The 23,447-nt window shown below is 43.1% G+C and overlaps 1 protein-coding gene across 5 annotated transcripts; it reads left to right on the forward strand.

The window, feature by feature from the left end:
- The first annotated feature begins 12,203 nt into the window (after positions 1-12,203).
- arpp21 (cAMP-regulated phosphoprotein, 21) lies at positions 12,204-22,420 on the forward strand. 5 transcript variants are annotated; one of them, XM_026350299.1, is made up of 20 exons: positions 12,204-12,366; positions 16,535-16,696; positions 16,833-16,998; positions 17,135-17,173; positions 17,297-17,362; positions 17,453-17,564; positions 17,760-17,898; positions 18,325-18,462; positions 18,556-18,655; positions 18,784-18,858; positions 18,948-18,985; positions 19,091-19,147; positions 19,492-19,682; positions 20,196-20,336; positions 20,424-20,542; positions 20,675-20,749; positions 20,846-21,007; positions 21,152-21,254; positions 21,637-21,737; positions 21,882-22,420. In XM_026350299.1, exons 3-20 carry the CDS (start codon positions 16,837-16,839, stop codon positions 22,038-22,040), a joined length of 1,977 nt encoding a protein of 658 aa, XP_026206084.1. In that variant the 5' UTR covers positions 12,204-12,366; positions 16,535-16,696; positions 16,833-16,836; the 3' UTR covers positions 22,041-22,420. The 5 variants fall into 5 exon arrangements, with proteins under 5 accessions (XP_026206084.1, XP_026206080.1, XP_026206082.1 ...); XM_026350295.1 differs by having other exon boundaries at positions 12,205-12,366; positions 18,763-18,858; XM_026350297.1 differs by having other exon boundaries at positions 12,205-12,366; positions 18,763-18,858; positions 21,640-21,737.
- The last annotated feature ends 1,027 nt before the right edge of the window (positions 22,421-23,447 follow it).

The following is a 23,447-nucleotide window of genomic DNA, read 5'->3' on the forward strand; positions in this document are numbered from 1 at the left end:
AACATGCAAATTACGTTCCAGTGAGGTCCTGATCTCATCCAATCGTATTTCCCTGCAGGTGATTTCTCCACAGACAGATTTCATCCCCAGATATTTATTCAGTGTCAGGAGACGCTAATGATTTCGCATTTCTCGTCCCTATGTGTGCGTTTCTGCCTTTCTCTGTGTGTGTGTGTATGTGGTAGGGAGGCAGATGGCAGCACAGTATGATGTCTGGAAGGATGCATGGAGATGTTGGCAGAGAGCTGCTGGTCCCCTGCCTGCATCCATCACTCCACCTCTCTCCATTTTCCCCCTCTCTTCTCTCTTCTCTTCATATAATCTGTACTCTCCAGTTCCTATCAGATCAACTCTTTAAAAACCCTCCATATTTCACTTCATTTTCCCTCAGCGCTCTCCCATCCTTTGTTTTGTTCTTATTTTATTTTGCTGCTAAGCTTTTTTTTTTCTGTGTACCACCTGTCTTTTTATATCCTCAGCTGCTCTCCTGCATTTTTTTTTTTACCCTTCTCCCCTGGCTCATCTGTTTTTGCTTACCATTTGTCTGTCCTTGTCGTCCAAGCCGCAAATCGTTGGCAGTGAGTTGTCTTCGCAGGTCAGTATCTCTTGGCTCATAAACGTCTCATAACATCACGTCAGTCTCCAGCGTGTATCTGAGTGTTTGAGAGTGAAGCTCACGAGGAAGGATACACACTTTTAATCAAATCTAACAGCTCACATCTCCTACTGGAAGTGACACAACACATACACACTGTCATGTTTCTCTGTCCCCCTCTGTAGCCATCTATACAGCGTGCCGTTGATGCCAAAGCCAATTGTAGCTCTAGATGTGTTTATCAAAGGTGTCTGTGCATCTCAGGCATTTAATTTTAACAAGACATTCTCCACCGGAGGAGTGTCATATTTTAATTGGTCTGAAACAGAATAAAGGCAGCGAACAGAGCACTGCGGTGACAGGTATTAATTACCTTCTGCCTAATGGCTCCCAAACTCAGCACTCAGCCATATTGGTGCTCACACTATTCTTACTCCCCCACTCTTTTCTTTCACCGCTTTCCTCTCCTCCTCACCATGTGTTTGCTGCAAAAAAAAAAAAAAAAATCAAGGTTTTTCTTTGACTGTGATGTTGAGAATTAATTCTTGATGAGGGAAACATATTCTCTAATACAGTGATCCTCAACCTGGGGTACTTGTATTTGCATTTTCCAGCGTATGTGTTCAGTTCATGTTGAGTAAATCAGCTAATTTAAGTTGAGCAAGAAAAATAAAAACAGGTGTTGCAGCTGAGTGTGTGAAAAATGGCAAACAGGCTAGGGAGTCTAAAGAGTTAACTGAAATTAGGATTAAATAATTGAAAGGGCGAAACTAATAACAATGATTAATCAAGTGAAATAATAGCTAGAATAATGAACACATGGTTTGAATGGCTATGTGTAAGCCCTTTATGTATCTATTTAAAAGAAGATAAATGATTGACATCAAATGAAACTAGTGGTAAAAGGTTATGGTAACGATTGAAACCAAGTGTAATTATGTTAACCATAAACCATTACCATATAAATGCAATGCTCAGTTAAAAGCTATTGATAAACCCTGTTTATAATAGATAACTAAAATTATTGGTTAATTAAACATCTTAAATACCGACATGGTAGTAGTGAAAAATGAAACTGACCAAAACATTAAGCGTTTCCTTTTCCAGGGGTGTTAAATATGATCTTGGTGGTTTTGATTGTGGTGTTATTAGGGGACGAAAACATTGTTATTACCCGTCTGTGGCTGCAAAGCGCTAAAATGCTCTGGATTGTGATTGTCGTCTTCCTTTATATAAAGCGCGGTGTTGTTGAAATGTGAGAATCTTTAAAAAGAAAAGCATTACATAGTGCTGGAATCTCATTGGTGGTGTTAATTTGATCAGTCTCTCAGCTTACAAGTTGCCAGTATCAGTGCATGTGCGTTGGCTGATAATTTCGCCCTGGTATGTGCGTTGTGGTTTTTTTTTTTTGTTTTTTTTCATAGAAGCGAGATGCCTGAAATAGCTCTGATTGACAGGTATAGAGACACAGTTACTATAACAACTACCTCCTGGCTCTCATGAGCACTTCCATCTCTGTCTCTCTGCTCCCCTCACCTCTTCTCTTTTCATATTCTTTTACCAGCTCTCCTTTTTTTTTTTTTTTTTTACCCCCATCTCCCTCTCACCCCCTCACTATGTGCATGTGTGGGTGTAGAGGGAAGAGATTATGAAAAAGAACTCGACTGCAATATTCCTTCACACAGAGATGTTTGTGTTGCAAGATAGAGAGGCCTGGCACTAGCTATTGGATCTAACCTATGTGGGTGAGGGTAGGCGAGAGTGGGAAGATGAAACATGCTTATACAACACGGGCAAATAAGCCTTTTATATTCTTTTCGTGTTTCCTTTTTGGTGCTTGTTCCTCTGTCAGGTTGAGCTGCTCCGCTTGTATAATCAAGTCAGTCCACTGTGCAGTGTTCCTGCGTGCATGTGTGGGTGTCTTCGCATGTGTGCACGTACTTGTGTCAGTGAGCGGCACAGTGAGGCCACCCGATATGAGTGAATTTGAAGCACAATAGAATCTAGTGGGACTGACACCGGAGAACACAGAGCGGGAGAGAAAGTGTGTGTGTTGCTGGGAAGAAGACGGACGTCATTGCTGCCACCTGCTTCGGTGGGACAGAGGCCAGACACATACACACACTTGCATATGCAGACAGCCAAGCAGAGGTCAAACCAATCTCTTAACATAGCATTAATGATATGATTTACTTAACCTTCTTATGCTCAAGCTATCGCAGGACCTACATTCCCTCCTGTCAGAGCCCCTCACCCATCTCCTCCCCCTTGTCCCTGCCTCTCCTTTCATCTCCCCGTCTCTGAGTCATCACACAGGGTGAGAGGTCTGAGGAAAACAAGCTGCCAGACTTGGACATGCCATAACAATGCAGCACCTGTCAGGGTGTGTGTTTGCGTGCGTGTACCTGTGTGAGTACATGTGCATGCAACTGTCTCAGAGCGTCTGTCATCAGGAGAAAGCAGGGAACATTTCCAAGTCTTACTGTAAATACAAAGGCACACACACACACACACACACACACACACACACACACACACAGAGTTCATATCTGTGCATGACTATATATTAGATGCGTGTTTGTGAGTGCGTATGTGTGCATGCACTCATCGCTGTGGCTTTTCTCAAGAAGTCTTGCTGTCGCATTATTGATTGGTTGTCTCACTTTGTGGCAGGAAATGCGATGGCAGGTCTCAACACCTGTGTGACCCCAGCCTCAGAGAGTTGCTTTAATGATCTGAGCTCAGCTGCCTGGGTCTCGTACTACAACCAGCGCCTCACTCGGCTCAGACCTGATCAATAGCACAACCATCAGCTTCTCGTACGGCACAGAAGACAGAGACACCTGTGTGTGTGATTCAGATCAAATAATGAGAGCACCTGTAGAGGTCTCTACTCCCCTCTATTTGTTGCAGAAGTTGAAAATTGAATTTAAAACTGAGATAGAACCCTGTGCATAAGGCTTCTCCGCCTGAGTGCTTTAATATTGATATTAATATTGATAAAATTGATCAGTGATCTTATCTGTGTGGATGTAAACTTGTGTTGATGGCATCAATTTGTAATTTCAGGGTATTTCTGCACTGTTCACACAAACGAAGGGCGACAATTCAGAATTAATTAGGCTATGATACTCGGGGGAAGGCGCAGCCCATAATAAGACATTTAAAACAGGATGGGATCTGGTATCCAAGTGCAGGGTATCCATAGAGACCGTTGCTATGGCGGAGAGAAATCTCACCTCATTAGGAACAAATATAAATAGCCTTGCGACTCAGCTTATGGTCATGATGGCCATGGCTGAGAGAACAGGCTTAGAGGCTCCCAGGTCAACGATGAGAGTTAGGATGTGGAGAAAGAGGGAGTGAGAAACAGAGGAAATGACCATGACAGCAAGAAGGAAGGAAGGAAGGAAGGAAGGAGGGAAGAAAAGGTTTGGAGTGAGGGAGGAAAAAGATTGAGTTCCTGAGAAGAAAGGAGGAGGATGTACTGTGTGTGTGTGTGTGTGTGTGTGTGTGTGTGTGTGTGGCAACGAAAGAAAGAAGATGGATGAAGGAAAAATGGAGCCAGAAGAGAGTTTGTCAGTGCTGTCAAAATGAAAATCTTTCAAATGTCAAACTGTTTGTTTCTGAACTTGAACTGAAAATTGTATAAAGGAGCTTCCTGACCCCAGGAGCCGCAAACTACATTTAATACTTTTTTCTGTCCGTAAATGGTGGAATTACATCAGAGTCTGAATTTACACGCGGTGTGTGTTTTTTTTTTTTTTACAAAGAAATAAAATTATCAGAATCGAGCAACACACGCACAAGATAAAAATCCCAGAAAGAGAAGTGAAAGAGAAAGCATGACTAAAGCAGCATAATGAGATGGTGTAACTGAAAATAAGGCTGACTTTATTGTATTTTTTTTTTTTCTCTCTTAATCTCCAAGAACAGACTTTTGCAGAACCGGCATTTTCTTTTTCCAGCTATGTTCATAATGAGTGAGGAGGAGAGGAGAGCAAGTCAGGAGTGGTGGGAGGAAAGATGGGAGTGGGGGCTGCGAGAGAGGTTGACAGCCAAGTGGAGAGGAGACAGATGGGAGCAAAGAGAAAACTTGAGACATCCACCGCTGATTGCATCAACAGGTCTGAGTGCCTCCAGGTATTCTGCAGCTCACTGCAGTGTTACTACAGGATTGACTTATCCCATTGTTGACCATGCACAGGTCCTGTATGGACTTCTGTCTCACTTCCTCTTGACTTCCTGTGTTTTACTTTCTCTTTCTTTATAGCCTGCTGTGTGTGCGTGCGCGTGTGCGCGCGTGTCTTTTCTTTCGTTTAGTCATCAACTCTCAGTGACAGCCCAATGTCTTGTTAGTGACACAAGACTAAAGCGGCTGTGTGTCCCTGTTGCTATACAAGCCTGCAAATGTGTCCTTCCTTACAGTAATGTAACAGGATGTTTTCATCTTTAGTTAGCAGGCATAATTATTGCACAACACTGGACATCCTCATTCCCACTTTCACCACTTTTAAATGTGAGATTATCTTAAATGTTACAACGAAATCATTCAGATCTATTTGCATCAAATGCCCTGGCGTCTGTGGTTGCTGTGTAGCCTTGCAAATTTCAGGCAAACTGATGGGTCAATTAAGGCAGAAAAGGAAGAGAAACTCCCTCCTCTCGATGCAAATAAACCTTAAAGGCTTGTCGTGGCTTTCTGTTCTTCAAAGCTAAATGGTTTTCTCTGCCTTTGTTGTGAACAGTGTGTTTTCAACTCGGGAACAAAGGTGTCTGCGACTGAAAGATGAAAACTGCGACAACTGATGAAGATGGTATATAGAGTTCAGACGTACGTTTGTGTGGGCTGTCTAATTGAGGAGATTGTTTGATTCCTCTCCCTCTGCGTTTCTCTCTCTGAAGACCTGTCAAACTCGCAATCAGCGAAAAACAACATGCATAGGAGGACTGGAGGAACAGGAGGGAAGAGAGTGGAGATGGAAAAGACGGCATTTAGGAAGAAAAGGAGGGAGTTTACGCCCACTGCCTAAAGAGATGAGAAGACAGGCAGAGGAAGGGAGAATGTGTGGAGGAAGCAGTGTGTGTGAGTGCCAGAGCTCATCAGCCTGTCAAACATCCGTTATAGACCACAAACCCACACAGCGATAGCACTGCTGAAGTCTGTCACTGAACAGGTGCACCTTCTTCACCTTCACACCAGTTTCTTAGATACTCTGATATATATATGTCTCATGTATACTGTATATATATATATATATATATATATATATGTGTGTGTTTGCGTGTAGGTGGCCACGTTTACGCACTTGGAGCGTGAGCCTTGTCCACAGTGCACATACCCATCTTAGATGATATCCATGCATGAAGGTGCTCCACCCTGAGTCACTCTCATTGATCAGAAAATAAAACCAGTCAGGTGGACTCTTCATACTGATGCTTCCTTCGCCCCACACCCGAGCTGCTAACTGTTTTAGCTCGGCTCTGGCACAGTCTAGTGTGCACTCTCAGCCCAACCCACGTTTGAACCCATATTATTCTGCACTGTGCTCATAGTTTTGTAATTCTGACTGCTGACGCACTGCATCTAAATTCATCATCCACTTTCCCTAAGGGGTTACGTCAGGGCTTTGTACACTTTTGGTTTTGTGTGTGTGTGTATTTATTTATTTATTTTTTTTACCTCAGATACCCTCAGGTATAGGTACAGTTAAGTCACAGGACATTGCATAAAAGTGCTCGAACAAGAGCCCGTTCCTTGCAATGAGGTTAGTATTCTTGGTTTCTGTTGTGTGTGTTGTGGGCATTCTGTGGGCGTGAAATAAAACTGTGAGTGATACCTTTAATTAAACATAGTCGATCCTTGTGAAATCAGTGAGTTATCCCTCTGAAACCTCCTCAGCGTGTCCATCCTAACCAGCAGCCTTACGCTGTGATCAGTGCTGTGGTACTAGCCCTCTCTACCCTCTGCAGTAGATTTATTAACACTTTCACACCACATCTTCTGATACATTTAAAAGCTAATTCTTTGTTTATGATGCAAAACTGCAGTGACATCTGCCTGCATCCTACCAATCAGGACAGTGATATCTGTGTTACTAATGTAAACCCTGTTGTGATGCAGAATTGTGACTCTGGGCAGATGATACACTATTTTAAGACATAACCTGTTCAGAGGATCTTCTACTGGCCTTTTATCATATAAAATGACCTAACGTGGGAATAATATGACATATAGAAATATCAACTCTCAATGTTACAGTAGTTACCAGTGCCACGAAATGCAGTTTAGCATCTAACCAGACAAAAGTGCATGTTGTCACGAGTACTACAATTTAAAGACCAAATCTCTATTTCAGTTGTCTCCAGGGTTTGAATTAAGAACCCTCCACTCTGCAGCTTTTGCCCATTTGAATAGAGAAGACGGTGGTCTGGTTTAAACCATTATTCTTCTGAGCCACAGTTCACATAAAAACAAAATCAAAAAAATTCAGTATTCTTAATTTGAATTAATGTAGCCTAAAAGAAAGGCCGAATTGCTGCATCTCACCGAGGTTAAGAAGCAAACGAGGAGGTCTATTTGTCTGTTTCTTGTCTGTGGCTGTCTAGTCACCCGGCCACATGCTCCATCATAGTTTAAATATTCATAGCCCACCGCCTGAATATTCATGAGGCCCCTATTAATATTTATGAGCTTCACTTGTTGAGGTGTCACTCGATCTCTTGTACACACATGCACGCACAGACATTTACACACACTGATGATCAAAGGAGATAGCTATGTCTACATGGGCAGATTCATAAGCTGTGAGTAAGTTACACTGGAGCTCTGATATAATGCTCGATACAAATTGTGACCTTGTTGCTAATAATACAATCTCCATGAAGCTGAATTAACGATCTAGTCGTTTTGAAGAAACAAATATTGATTAAACTGCCTAGGAACTAAGAATTAGATTAATGGTTTGATGTTTTGAAAATACAAACACAAACACCCCCTTACTAAGCTAAGCTAAGCTAACTGGCTGGATGTGGTTTTACCAAATAGATGTGAAAGTGGATTATTGGAAATCTTCTCTGCTCTTGGCAACATAGCAATAAGCATACATCCCATAATGTGAAATATTTCTTAATGTAGCACACGATGCTTTACAGTTAATATATTTACGCTCCACTGCCTCCCTGCAACGAGGGCCTCTGACCCCATTTCCAGTCAGGTCTTTAAACAGATATCGCTGGACCTCGATGAAGTTCTGGAACTGATGTAACAGTGTGACCCCCCCCAGCCCCAAATACAAACACAGTCAGCTGTGCACTTTCTAATGTGGTGTGTTTATATAACAAGACACAACAGTGATGGTATTTCTGTGCGCGCGTAATGTGAATCGAGCGCCACTGAGTCTCAGTCCTCTGTGCACGCATGCCAACCATACTGCCACAACCGGCAGGGAGCAGGTGTTTGTGCACCGTCGGCCAACTGCCAGGACAAATCTCACATTATGTGAACGCTACAAATTGTCCCCAACTTGGTTTCACTGCATTTGTATTGAGGAATTGTTCCTTAACAGCCAGTGAAGTGTCATTAAAACATGACAAACCTGTGTAGAAGTGTGTGTGTGTGTGTGTGTGTGTGTGTGTGTGTGTGTGTGGCAGGGGGGGATAGTGATGCGCACACAGAGCTATGTCTGCTGGCTTATGAATGACGTACATCGTGAGGGCTGTGCACACTCATCTCTGTAGTTTGTGGTTACAACACTGAGTCAGTTTGATGTTTAAGCTCCTACAGGTCAAACGTGTATACTAGTGTACGTTACCGCTGTTGCTTGTTATATCTGTATATCCAAGATCCAAATGTAATATTTATTTGTTATTTAGTTCAACATCATAAGATTTTTATTAGTGTCTGGGAAACGGGAACCTTCTACCTTCACTGTGTGTACAGTGTTTCCTAAGAATTTGACTAAGGCAACTTCCTTATTCTTGCTTTGCATATAAAGATTATTCCTAGTAGCAATTAAGCTATAAGGGAGAATTTGTTGCTTTGTCCTTTACAGTGTTGAAGTAAGCTCTGAGATTCACTAAACTATTAATACAGTCTCTGGTTCAATGTACTGTAGATACTAACTACTTGAGCCAGTGTTTCAAAAAGTTCAGACCAGTAATTTTCCATCTTGGGACAAAGAGTGAAGCTGTGAAGTAGGTTTGCCTCCTCCAGGCTACATTTATCAAACATCGGAGAGATCTCGGCTTATATCTTTGTAATTTTGTCTTTGAATAATGGAGTCTGTGAATGACTTTGAACTGAATGAGACTAGAATTAATGGAACAAGAATGAATCTCCTCAAGACTTGATATTCTTATCTCCACATAGATCTGTGTTCCTTGTTCATTCTCACATTTGCTCTGCTTCGCTTTCATAGTAGGATTTGTTCAACTTCACGGAAATAAGGCACAGACTCAACAGGACATGTTTATACGACATGACGTGTGAAAAACAAAAGGTGAAACCCTTTTAAAATTAGCTGTGTGGGTGTGCTGTAGCTTCTGGTGTGCACTAAAACGTAATTCAAGGGACATCCACGTTTGTCTTGCAGCTGAAAAAAAAAGGAGAAGTCATATGCAGATAAAGGTTACTGATAATACATACAGCATAGTACAATAATGCCCTTCAACCATTAGATCAAGGTGATGGTAATGCTGGATTTTGAGTTATTAGGAGTAAGAATTATAATACCCTTAGCTCAGACCAAACCTTAATTTGCCTGCAGATTCTTACAGAGCTGTGTACCACTAATAGCATGCATTAGTTTTTGTAATGATGTAGAAAATAGAAACTCAATACCAAGAAAACTGGATAACTCATCCTGTAACCGAAAATAAATCAAGGATGGACTGTACACTGGAGTGGGTAAACTAGAAGCTCTAGTCTTTTACTGGTTGGTGCAACAGAGGATTTGTTTGGGAACATGTACTAATAAAGTACAGTATCTGACATAATAAGAATATTAAATTAAGTTTTATACCAAATCTTGAGAGCCTGTGTCAAAATCAAATTTTAAGAATGTCCTGTTTCTGTCTGTATTTCTAAATCAATTTGTTTAATCAAATTAAAAATCTGAAGCTGGGTAGTATTACACCATTAACACACTCCATGTGAAAGAAGTGGAGGTTAATACGGGCCAGCCTATTCTTGCCCTAGGACCTTAGCAGGTTAATCCAGCCATGGCCCTTCCTGAGTATACACTACTCAGAAAAATTAAGGGAATAGATTGAATAGATTATTCAAGTTGAAAAGCTTTGCGAATGTACTTTCTCTAATTTCTCCAGAACAAAATTGACACAACAACAGTCATTGGAAACTTAAAATCATCAACCCATGCAGAGTGAGAGTATTTAAAATCACACTGAAACATGTGTGAAACATGAAAGATAGAAACCACAGGCTCATCCAAAGTGGCGTGAATTTCATCACTGCAACTCGTAATGTGTCTCTGAAGTGTTTATGGTCCCTGTGTGCCTGTTTACGCTCCCATGCTCCTGAAGAATAGTGGATGGGGGACTCTCCTACCAGAGCTGGATCAGGGCATTAATGATCTTCTGGACAGTCTGCAGTGGTCGTTGGTGGTGTTGAATGAACATAACGTCTCATGCTGGTACTCAACTGATTTAGGTGGGGGGGGAGGGGTGCCAATCAAGCTGCATGGTGCTGAGCTGGATCATAGGCCGTGCTAGAGGCCGCCAGGCTCTCATGCCACCCTCGCTGATTCTGTTTCTGACAGTTTCTGACAGCCTGCTTGAGGTCATGTTGCAGGGCTCTTACAGTCTCCCTGCTGTTCCTTCTTGCACAAAGGAGCAGATCCTGGTCCTGTTCCTGGTTGGGTTTGCCTGCATTAGCTCTGTCCAGCTCTACTGGGGTAGCAGCCGGTCTCCTGGTACCTCCTCCATGCCTTTGAGAGAGTGCTGGGAGCCACACCAAATTAAACATCTATATGTGCAACTGCACATATGGATGTGTCATCTTGCATTGACCCGTGTAACATAATTGGGCTGCAGGCACTGCTACCAGTAGTGACAAGGACACTAGCAAAACACTTGAGAAAAATTAGTCAGGAAGGATAAGGAGAGAGAATTTGTCTGTGGCCACCACATGCAAAACTATTTGTTCTTTGGTGGTTGTCTTGCTTTTGTGTCTCCATTGCACCTGTTGTCACTTTCATTTGGACCAAAGCAGCTGAAACTGATTCACAATCACTTGAGCTTCCCCAATGGACAGATTGATATCCTTAAATCTTTACTGATGGGTTTTACGGTGATGATAAAGTGGTTTCTTAATTTTTAAAGCAGTTTATTAGTGAAGGATGTCAGCAAGACTGTAGTCATCACTGCACTTGAACATGTGACCTCAGTATTTCTAAAGTGGACATGGCAATGTTCAGCAAGATGTCATCTATGTACAAAGATACCATATTACTTGCGTCTGTTGTGGTGTAACCAAAGACAAGACTGGGATAGAAGGGCTCTGGTAAGTGCAACCAGACGTGGTGATAAAGGATACCTCTGCCTGCTGTAATTGTTTTTCTACAAATACACATATACGAGACATGCTGGGCCTTTTACAGGCAAATTCAGATATTTTTGGACTTTATATCTTAAATTGTGACCAAAAAATCTGCTGAACTTACATTCTCTTAATCCCCTTTTTCAGATACTTGCTTAGAGTTATTAGTTTGCCTAGTGGGAAACTCTCTTGTCTTGTGGCGAAGACAAGAGATAGGCAGAATAGAACAGATAAATAAAGAGGCAGCCATTTGTTTGCTGGTTAACGCTGGTGATGAAACCATATTTACAGAGTACAGCGCGTGCTGCATTATTAAAAGAGCCAGGAGACAGTGACCACGAAGGGATGCAAAACGACTCCAAAATGGTCGAACAAAGCCATCAGAAACGACCACTAGGTGATGAAAAATGACAACAAACGACAAAATATCCACATTTGCAACAGAGAGATTAAAACAAGCAAAGATAAAATCATAACTAAAGAAGACGATGTGATCATAAAACGATGCCAAGGTGACAACAAAGACACAAAATGAATCCTATAAATATAGAAGGACATAGAAGGGAGACCACAGGAACTGTCTTTAAGGTTTGTGTCAGGTGTGCTGGGGGGGGGGTGTCCTCCCCCAGTCCTCCCCCAGTCCTCCTGTACCACTTCCTGGATGTAGCCATGGTGCACTGACATGTGCAGGAATAACTTGAGTTGTGATGAACCGCGTGTGTGAAGCAGCCATGCAGCTCCAGCACCAGTCACTGCAGCAGAGAGAGAGAGAGAGACGGACAGCTGGAGAGCGACAGACAGCTGGAGAGCGACAGACAGGGACAGGGATGGCTCTCGTGCTTTTTTCTCGCGCGCGCGCGTGTGTGTGTGGGCGCGCGGCTCAGGGTTCAGAGCTGCCCCCCCCCTCCTCCTCCTCTTCTTCTTCTTCTTCTTCTTCTTCTTCTTCTTCTCTCCTCCTCTTCCTCCTCCTCTTCTTCTTCTTCTCTCCTCCTCTTCCTCCTCCTCTTCTTCTTCTTCTCTCCTCCTCTTCCTCCTCCTCCTCTTCTTCTTCTCTCCTCCCCTCCTCCACCCCCCCCTGCTCCGACAGAGACGGGCAAAAGGCGGAGGAGGAGCAACGGAGCTCACAGTCAACAGACGCCGGGTGTACAACAGTCCCTCGGTCGGTAGGCTACGTGGACAGAAGCCCACGGCGGGAGGAAGACGGCAGCTCACGGTAAGACACCGGACAGTCACCGCGGTCTCCTCGACTAGCTCGATTGATTAACGGTCGCTCCGCCGCTTGACACCGACGCTGCTCGCCGTCTTTTACACGGTGTTCGGTGTCTCCTGTTAGTTCTCAGCAAGATATTAATAATCAGACCACGAGTTAAGATGATAAACGAACACACCGAGCGAGGAAACGTTGAACAGTCGAGCCGAGAACACCGCTGTCTGAGCGGGGCGATGTGACAAGCTAGGTACCGTTAACTGCACCGTTAGCAGCCGTGAATGAATGACAACGGTCACTGTGCCACTAAACAGGTTGTTGGCTATAAAAATAGACTTTTCACCTTTATATGTTGTCACACTGAAGACATCTGTCTGACTGATCACGGTTTTTGTTATTATTATTATTCTTTATTATTATTATTATTATTATTATTATTATTTCGGAGCTGCTGCTGTTGTTTTTATCTGTATGTCTTGTTTAAAAGCAATTTAACTTGCCTATTTTCAGTGTCGGTATTTATATATATATATTTACTTATTTAAAATGATCTTTCTATTCGCTGACATGCAGTCGAGTCCATGATAGTTGCTCCCGCTGTGTGTCTGTCCTCATGCCGCTGACACACCTCCAGCTTCGGGACCCGGCGGGGTCCCGGGGCAGCAGGTCCACTCCCCGCACACCGGTAAAAATAGCTCGGTCTGTCAGCTTAGCATGGGTCACGGTAATGCGACACACACACACACACACACACACACGCTCCGAGACACGACTCTCATCGGTTCTCTATCATCCAAGATCGAGAAAGTCCCATCCCAAAAGTAGATCGCACATGCCCGACGGAGCGCCGTTATCGGCCCGTCTCCTTATGTGGGTCAACAGGATGCCACAAAGTTGTGCATGAAGATGACACCTGTTTGTTTTAGGCTGCTCACCGCATCTTCCGCTGAAACGTGTCAGCGCTGCGGCACGGCGGAGATGCCCTCGGTTTGGAGTGAGCGGAAGAGCTGCGATCGTAATTTAGTGTGAAACAGCCCTTTAAGACCTTTAAGACGACCACTTCGCACCGTGTTGTATGGATGCAGGTATTTTCCCTTCGTGTCATTTTGACTTCAGCTGCATAGCAGCACAGCTGTCGCGCCCACAAGTCACTCTGGTAATAAAGCTGCTGTGGCTGCCCAGGTGCTGATGACTCAAAGGACAATGTAACCCAAATTTGTGTCGCCTACTTTCTGTTCTTTGCATATCTTAAAGCAGAGGGTTAAGTCACTTGTGTCCTGTTTTTATTTGCAGCAGTGAGACAGAATAAAACCTGCTCAGGAAAGAATGAATTCAGATGTAAATGTAATAGATGTACACACATAGGAGGCAAGAACTGATATAAAATACTTTATATAATGTAAAAGGGAAAACAAAAGCAGCCCAATTAGAGGCTTCAGGCAGAGCCCAGGCACATTATGGATAAACAGAGCACTGAGGGCTCTGAGTTTGCCTCAAAATTCTCAATTATTATTTGAAACTAGAGAGACCTGCTTTCTCCGGTTTGGTCTCTTGCTGAATCATTTCCTAATGAGCTCCGAGCTGAGGGAGAGAAAATGTAAAGTCCCTTTTCAAATTCATGTGCAACCTTTGAGACAAAACACAAACAGCTATTTCTGTGACCACAGGCAATGATGTTTTCTAGTTTTTATAGGTTGCCTTGAGATGGAAGGGAGAAATTGAAAAGGAAAGCGGAGCAGAATGTCCTTAGGGATGGCAAAAGGTAAAGAAAAACGTCTACAAGTGTTGAGGGGAGGATAATACGCTTAAGCACACAAGGTTCACGATACACTTCTGTACTAAACGATACAACAGCCACTGATAATTATAGCCCTGGTATTCAAAGACAGATTTTTCAGTGGTCTTAATTACAAACAGGATTGTACTGGGCTTAAAGACTTAATACAACTTGCTCCAGCTGACAATAGCCATCTAAAGTAGCTTTTGGATATTTTCCCACTGGCCTGCCTGTGTGTCAGTGTAGATCTAGATGAGCCAGGCAGCTTCTGGCTGGAGAAGAAAGGTGTCCTGGTGAGTAAGCGGCTCCGAGGCTGGAGGCTACAGGGAGAACAGCAGATGGATCATGATGTAGCGGGTACTGGCGCTCCCTGCCACCCGCCACCATCCGTCACGCGCTAATGATCGTGTCACACCTTCTCCCCGGGCGGCCGGCCGCTTCTGCAGCGCTCAGCTCAAAAACTGGTAGCTCCACTCAAATCCCTTCTTCACGGCCGTCGGCTGAAAAGCCCAGAGAGAGACTGTGCTGCCAGCCTCTCTATCACTAATTCCTCACTTCTCTCTTTCCCCATCGCCTTCCTTCACCCCTCTTCACCTTTAAAGTCCCTGCAGACTGCTTCCTCATCTCTCTTCATTCCCTGCTTCCTTCACTTCCCATTCATCTTGTTCTCTCTGTAGAGCATCTTCTCCCCTTTGGTCTTCTAATGCTCTGTTCCCATTTTCTCTTATTGCTCTAGATTCACGGCTCTAACACTGATTTTCTCTTCTTTTTTTTTTTTATACACGATTAAAGGAGATGTAGCTTTTTTTTTTCTCTGCTCCTCCCCTGTATGAGGTCTGAGTTCAGGGTCAGCTACAGTGAATTAAACATGGAGCTGGTCTGTTTGGTTAAAGGACAGCTCAGCAAGATCCTTTCAACAGCACATCAGAGAGCCTCCCAAGTTATTATGTCCTATTGAGTGTTTCTCTGGACTGTTTCCACACCAAGACAAAGAGACAGATTATTTGCAGCATCAAACAAATAGTAAAACCGCTTCTGCTCTAATTAATGACAGCAGCCACTACTAATAAGTATTGTCTTGATCTATTAATCTGCTGGTTGTTTTCTCAGTTGTCTTATCTATGAAATATTAGAGAATAATAAAACATATAATATCAAAAAGGTGACTTTTTCAAGCTTATTTTTTTATAACAAAGAAAAGCAGCAATTAGAACAAGGCAATTTATGAAATGATTAAACCCTCATTGTTCCAGCTCTAATAAATCTGAAAAGAATAACATCTCCTCAATGAGCAATGTTCCTTCCTATCATCCTGTAACTCTTTCTCTGGAAACCCATAATGTAACGTGGTCTTAGCATGAGTGGAATAATGATCAATACAACTAGCTAAAACATTTATGGTTGTCAGGGGTTTATTATCACACTCAATATCTACACTGCAGTATGTTTGAAATCCAGTGTAGATGTAATAACGATAAAGCCACATTGTATTAATTTTGACTTGAGGTTTTGGACCAACATAGTATATGCAATACAAGATTTCAGATGCCTCTTTTACCATACTAAAAATATTTTCCTATGTGGAATTGCTGCTGTCATGTATTGTGTTTCATTGAGGCAGAATAGGAAGTAAATACCACTTTAGCTGGACATGGACTGACAGAGGTATTTTTCTTTTTTTAAGCTGCTATTATCTCCAGTCGGGTGTTAAATAACCATGTTATGGGACACAGCATCCTCTAAGCTCGTTATTCTGTCCCGGGTGTTACAGGAGTAAGCGTCCTCTTGAGCTCTGTGTTACTGTGCACCGCGTCCCCACTGAACGCAGTTGGCCCTTTGGAGAAGATGGTGGAATGCCACTTCCTCTTGTGTGTGTGTCTATCTCTTTGGTCTCGCAATATTCTCACCACTGGCATCACAGACTCAGCTTGGCATTCTGGGAATATCAGTGCTGGTGGATCGGATGATAGTCTCCACAGCTGCTGTTTCTAAGAAAAGCTCGAGGACACACTCAAACACACACACACACACACACACACACCAGACATGCTCTTACATGAGTTGCACACATGTAAATTCACAAGATAGCCGCATCCAAGCAGATGCCTTTGTACCATTAGACATGCACATGAGCATTTACTGTAATACACTTAAAACAGCATTAACTTAGGCAAGGAGAGCTTTTAGGCAGCCTAGAAAGAGGTTAACACACATACACAGACACACATCGATTGTCCGTCGAGCTTAGCTACTTGATGTCATTCCCAGCAGCTATGCTTTAATGCTCTGGCAACTGTTAGATATAAATGTGTTTGTGTGAAACGGTGTAGTGGTGTTTCTGTTGTACAATGACCACTAACCCTTTTCTTTTTCTCCGGTGTTTTTCGATCTCTTTAGGCTGTTTTCCCTTGACCAGTGAAGGACTGGCAGAGAGAGGAACAGTAGAGAAGGCAAGCACAGGCGGAGAGGATAATTGCGTTTCTGGCTGCCCTGTGGGAACATGGGATATATGACCTCATCATTCACCTGTGAGGCTCTCCAGTAAACAACTCCAGATAGGTAGGAACAGCATACACACACACACAGACTCATGCAAATCCAGGAAAGATACATATTACACCACAGTAAATTATACAAATGCAGACATTATTTTGGTGAACACACAGTCTGAGAGTTCACGTTGTGTGTTGTTCAGAAGGATGACTGAAGCAGTTGTAGAAAGTGCAGATGTCCCCCTAAAACCCTGTGATGTTACGTCATGTGACATCGTCAGCTGCCCCTCCCCTCCACCGTGTCTGTCCCCCTGCAGTCAGAGGGAGGACGAGGAGTGTCACCTTGACAGTAAGAAGCTGGAGCAGCAGGTAAGTGACACTGAACATAGCTTCTGCTATGAATCGCCCCCATTATTAATATACCACTTTAAAATACTGCATCCCCCCCTACGACTCACTTCCACGCACATGCTCATTTTATGACAAATTATGTCCCCACTTGCAGAAGCACTGTAACCAGGTGCAACCAAAGAAAAAAGTTAAGGTAAGCTAAAATAATTCTTCCTCTCATTATTCATTCTCACTGAAATATTGATTGCATTATACTCTATGAATTTGTAATATTGCTTGCGTTTTGTGTGTGTGTGTGTGTGTGTGTGTATTTCAGGCCAAAGGAAAGTTGGTGCGCAGTATGGCTGTGTGCGAGGAGTCCTCACCATTCGAAGAAACGCAGGTAATACACAAACACAGGCACAGATATCACCAACCTCCTCCACTTCATCATCTCCACACACAAATTACTCTTTATTTTCCTCCCTCTCAGGCATCTCAAGACACAAACATCTCATCAAACTGCCACGACAACGAGAGAACTTCATGCAAGGAGGAAGAGCAAGAGAAGAGCACAGACCCAAAGACACATTCATTGTCCAAAAGTGTGTATGTGTGTGTGTGTGTGATGGTTATCTCATAAAAGAGAGGCAAGAAAAAGCAAATAAAACGTAATAAAATTCGATTCAGTGGCACTATTTAGATGTAGTTCTCCTGGGGTGTTTAATATTGCAGTGTGCGTTTTTGTATTTTTATTTTTATTGTCTTGTAATACATTGTGCCTGCATGTGTTGTCTCAGAGTCCAGCCAGGAGTACACCGACTCCACCGGCATAGACCTGCACCAGTTTATCATCAACACCCTCAACAGCAACCCCAGAGACCGCATGATGCTGCTTAAACTGGAGCAGGACATGATTGACTTCATCACCAGCAATAGGTCTGCATGTGTGCTATGTGTTTCTCAAGTAGAGCTGAAATAAAACGTATATGAACTTAAATCTCATTAATAATTAAACTGTGTTTTATGCTAATTCAAGCTACTGTATGTTTCCGGCTCATATATTACAATTCTGTCCATGCAGCTTATTTAGCGTGATCAATATGTTGAGCCAGTTATGCTAGTGTGGGTGTGTTTGAGTCACTGGGGATGAAATTGAATTTAAGCCAAAAAACACCCCCAGCCTCAATACCTCCTCCTTTCTCCCTCTCTTTCTCACTCTCACCTTCGTCCCTCCCACTTTCTTTCGTCGTCGCCACCTCGTTCTGTCACTGTCTTCATCTCTGCCTCTTTCCTTCCCCCTTTAACTCACCTCTCCTTTTTTATCCTGCCTCTTTCTTCCCTCACATTTTCCATCTCTTTCAGTCCCTTTAAGAAGTTCCCCCACATGTCGTCTTACCACCGTATGCTGGTCCACCGGGTGGCGGCCTACTTTGGCATGGAGCACAACGTAGACCAGACAGGCAAGTCTGTCATCATCAACAGGACCAGCAGCACACGCATGTATGCACACTCTACTCTTCTTTAAGTATGCTCATGTAATTTCTTGCCTCTAAGTGTAAACTAACAACGGTTGTTAACTGTTTGTCTGCTAAGACCGGAGCAGCGTTTTGTGGATGAGGTGCATAAGGACAAGACAGAAGAAATCGTGAGGTGGAAAATAATCCTGAAGAGAGACAACAGCTCAGATGAGCAGGTTTGTTTGTCCTCCTGTATCTATAGCTGCTCGTCTCACTGGAATTTATTCTATAATTGACATTGATCGTAGCTTATCATCGTTTTGACCTGTAACGCTCCTTACAGACCCGACTCCACCCTTTGCAGGAGAAGCAAAGCAAGTCGGTGGAGGAGAGAGAGGAGGAGTACCAACGAGCACGAGACCGAATTTTTAAACAGGAGGTGAGAGAGAGGAAGACAGACAGACAGACAGACATACAGTATAACATATAGACACGTCAAAGACTAATTTCTCTGCTATACTTTCACAGCCTCTGTGCACCCAGGAGAACGGCCATGCAGAAACCAGGTAACCTTGCCTGCAGTGTATTTTCTCCATGTGCCTTTTCAGCTTATTATATTTAGATGAGAACATTTATATATGTCTGTGTGTGTGTGTGTGTGCTGTGTGCAGGGCTGTGGCAGAGTACAATCCATATGCAGAGACCCAGAGGAGAAGGCAGCTCTTCAGGTAGAACTCTGTCTGCACAGATGCATAGTCATTTATCATCTTAATCTGGTCAGCCTGGCTGGCACCGAGCTTTTTAGAGTCTGCAGTGGAAACAGAAGGTGGACTTAGATTTATTTTTTGCATCTCTCAGGGTTTGGAATTCTTGGCGGTCTTAGCTATTCTGGATGAAAACCATTGAAGTAGTCTTTAAAGATAAATTACTGTATGTCAGTGAATGCCATGCTGTATTATACCTACAGAATCGTTATCTGTGGCATATTAGTAGCTGTGGAAGCCACTTTTGTCCACCATTCACAAAAATGGCAAGGCTAAGGTTGTAGGATAATTCTGAATGTGCCTCGCAGGGGGAGCCGTGACAGCTCAGGCTCCAGCTGGACAGGCAGCAGCAGGCAGAGCAGCACTGAGACTGACTGTCGCTATAGCAATGACCCTCGACCCTGGAGCAGCACCGACTCTGATTCTTCCTACCAATGGACGAGTCCCACTCCAAAACCCCATCAACCTGCCAGCCACAGCTGGGAAGCACGAAGTTCAGGTGGGTTTTTATTTTTACCTTCTGTCAGAATAAGGAATTAACTTATTAACACTTCCTGTGTCACACCTTAAAGGTGTAAATTCAGTCACTGAAGGTGAGACGCTTTGCTCCTCTGTACCTGTGTGCAAGCAAACTTATTTGCAGACTTCCTCACCACGCCACACTTGGGAAAATCACTGTTTATAAATTAACTGTTCTTTATTCAGTAGCGTCTAATTAACAAAAAAGCAGTGGAAGTTCTTCTGGTGTGAAAATTTTACTCAATCCATGAATCTTCGCACCATAGCTGTAAATTTTCACACAACACCTCCAGTCTTCTTCACATATTCAGGAAGAGAAATACGTCACCGCTGAGAGGCAGCACACAGTATGTTTTTTAGCACGGACGGGTGGAGCAAGTTTTTTTTTTTTTTTTTTTTAACAAATTGAGATATTGAAATGTGAATTTGTTCTGTGCCGTGATAATATAACTCCCTTCTCCCATTTCACTTTTCCCCCTTTTTTGTCACTCAGGTTCCATATCTCTGTTCAGGCTGCCATCAGCTTGTCCACACCAGTCCTCTCCTCCTGTCGCTGAAGAACTGGCTCCCAACTCTGGCTTCGTCGTGGAGAACGGGATCCCACCGGGAAGCATATTAGTGAACCCACACACCGGTAGGGTAACACACACAGATGTAAACCAGTGAGTTATCAGTATATCACACATACATATTTATCAAAATCAACCCTTTGACCTCTCAGGGCAGCCTTTTCTGAATCCTGATGGAACCCCTGCTGTGTACAATCCTCCAGAGAGTCAGCAACCAATCAAGAGCCAGACTCAACTGCAAGGCTCTCCCTCTCAGCAGCAACAGCAGCAGGTAGCACACACGCACACACACACACACACACCCACAGCAGGAAGTTTTTTATACATGCAGAGTGTGTTCACTCTGACATAGATATGTGTCACTGTATGTCTTTATCTGTGTTTCCATATGTGTGTCTCTCAGGTGGTCCAGTACTCGTCTGTCTCTTACACAGCTCCACCGATGTTGCCTGTCACTCCCTCACAGCCATACTCGACAGTATGTATCACTGCACAGTCTGACAGCCGCTGAGCAGATGTGTGTTTGCAGTAAGTCGGTATGTTTCTGTATGCTCACCTCCTTTCCCTTGACCAGCAGATTGAAGATCTCTCCTCACAGTTTGCTCATGTGACAGTGAGCTGTCAGTCAACGGGTGACGCTCCATCTCTCTACCCTCCCTGTCAGGGTTTCATCTATGCATCTCCTCCCCCACCTCCTCCTCCCAACCCTCCCAGCTACTGCCAGCCCTCACCTCAGGTAGGATACACAAACATGCCCGTCTTCTTGGCTGGCCAGTCATTTATTTGATTCTCAAAATGGATTTTGATTCCAGAATTCAGATTAAAAAAGGAAAATACAAGTAAGAGTAATAGCAGTGTTTTTAATATTCATTTCCTCTAGGTGCCTGTGTATTACTACAGTCAGTACCCTACCTCAGCTCAGCATGGATGCAGGGCTGTCTCACCCAGCCAGCACATCCACAGTCAAGTAGTACAGCCGACAGGTACTGCTTACCTGTGTGTGTGTGTGTGTGTGTGTGTGTGTGTGTGTGTGTTTGTGTGAGAGAGAGAAAGACACAGATTGCAGCAGTAGAGGAGGGGGCCGTTACACTGTCAGAGATGTAGTTTGAGGGTCTCACAGTGAACCGGTCTCTTTTCCTACTGCTTCTATTCGTCAGATCAATACAACTGAGTGGATGATCATTTTGTCGTGGGTGTTGCTGTTATTTAATGTAATTTAATATCAAAAAACATTGAATAGATGAATTACTACAACAAATAGTAGAGTTGTATATTATGTTATATTATTTTTATGTTGGTCTTTAATTCCAAACAAATTGCCCTGCTAAAATAGTGTTAATCTCTCATATACATGTGTTTTTTCAGCAGGTTACGTCCCTGCTGTGGGGATGCAGCAGTCTTCCCAGGCTCAGACTGTGCTGAGGACTTACTCACCAATGGCCTCTCATCATTGTAGCATGGTTCAGGTAAACACAGAGCACCCAAAGGTCTCGTTCCACGTCAAACTTGAACAGTTCAGCCCCCAAAAGAAGCGTTTAGCAGTTCAAAAAGTGCTTGTGGCTGCAGATTCTGTGCTCCAGCTTTTTGTCCTTTCTCTCCTATGTCTGCAGGGAGGTGTTTCAGTATCCTATCCCCAAAGTAAAGTTGTGACTGGGGTTGGTGGGGAGGCAAATTACTGCTGCATGGTGCCTCCGCCTTCCCACCACAGCAGCTGCCATCCTCCCAGCTGCACCAACCTTAGCGCCCCGGGTTGGAGCGCACAGTACTGACGATGCCTTGAAGGATGAAGTGATGATACTGTTGTTCCTGTGTGAACTCACATCCGTACATACACATACTGAACATTAACACCTTTTTTCACAATTCCTCACCTCTTCTCACCTACATCGAACTTCTTCCTGATTATGCCCACAGGGCACAACGTTAACACCATAACTAGCATGTACACACAAACAACACACAGCCACTCACACACATAATTGTACCACTGTACCAAAGCTTAATAGTATATATCAGAGCTGCTGTACTGAATGCATTATTTATAAACATAAATTGAGTTTTATATTGATAGTAAATTATATATTGTGTTTTAAGGAAATACACTGTGTGAAGAGAAATAAAGTGGACTGACAAGGTCACATCATCCTTTCCCTTCGTTTCCTCTGATGTTAATGATGATGCTAATGGGAATGAGTGTAGCCGATTATACACCAGGAAATACAGTGCATTAGGAGGATGAGGCTAATCTCTGCTCATACACATGAAATACAAATCACAGTTATGATTTGTGTGCTGTGGGTTGTTAACCTACCACTGAGATCATAATTGGGAGATGAATGTCATTGGCTTAATGACTAAATAACAAACAAGCAAATGGAAGATTCTGCATTAATATCATTATGAAATCTGGGTTTTAATATGGGGCTAAACAGAGTGGAGGTTTATCAAATTATTTGATGAGAAAGAATTGTTATTCAGGTTTTTACACTTCAACTATCAACGTGACAATGTGAATCATATAAATAGCAAAGAACATTTGCAGTTACTATACTCTATTAAGCCACTGGAGGATTGAGTGTTTAACGCCCCCTCCTGCTCAAAGACTATCAGCACACTGTTGGACAGCGCGTTGAGAATTTCACTGTTTAATGTACCCTTCATGACTCAGGAGTGCAGCATCAAGGTGCTGGAAACGCAGCCACATCTTTAAACATTACTGGTTATCACAGTGATTATCTTTGTAATTAACAAATGACCATGTCCAGATATTTGCCTCCAGTTCCTCTGATTGTTCACTGCGTCCGAAAAACGGCCCACAACCCCAACGTTTCAAGTTTATTACCATAGAAGACAAAAAAGCAGAACAATTTATTTTTGCGACGCTACAACAGGTGAAACTTTGTCTTTTTCTATTAAACTCATCAATGTTTCATTGATTATCAATTAATTTATAGCACTAATGACTTCTACTATTTCTGTCCGCTGTGTTCATCCTATTAGCATTTTTGACAGCAGACGTTTTGACGTCATAATAGAAAAAGCACACATGTCACTAATCACATTAATGATGGCTCTGTCGTCTTAGTACGACATGAACGTGTCAGTGACCAAGCTGTGTGTGCGATACGAGGACTGTGACGCTTTAGTCATAATTTTTTTACACATGCTACCCTACT

This window comes from Anabas testudineus, chromosome 11, assembly GCF_900324465.2.
Source record: "Anabas testudineus chromosome 11, fAnaTes1.2, whole genome shotgun sequence".
Classification (NCBI taxonomy): Eukaryota; Metazoa; Chordata; class Actinopteri; order Anabantiformes; family Anabantidae; genus Anabas; species Anabas testudineus.

What these genes read in the sequence shown, in the direction of transcription:
- arpp21 (XM_026350295.1), top strand. Translation starts at nt 16,837, where the DNA reads ATGACTGAAGCAGTTGTAGAAAGTGCAGATGTCCCCCTAAAACCCTGT. An exon ending in AACCAAAGAAAAAAGTTAAG is followed by an intron (nt 17,174 to 17,296) that starts GTAAGCTAAAAT and finishes TGTGTATTTCAG; the next exon opens with GCCAAAGGAAAGTTGGTGCG. An exon ending in GACTTCATCACCAGCAATAG is followed by an intron (nt 17,899 to 18,324) that starts GTCTGCATGTGT and finishes CATCTCTTTCAG; the next exon opens with TCCCTTTAAGAAGTTCCCCC.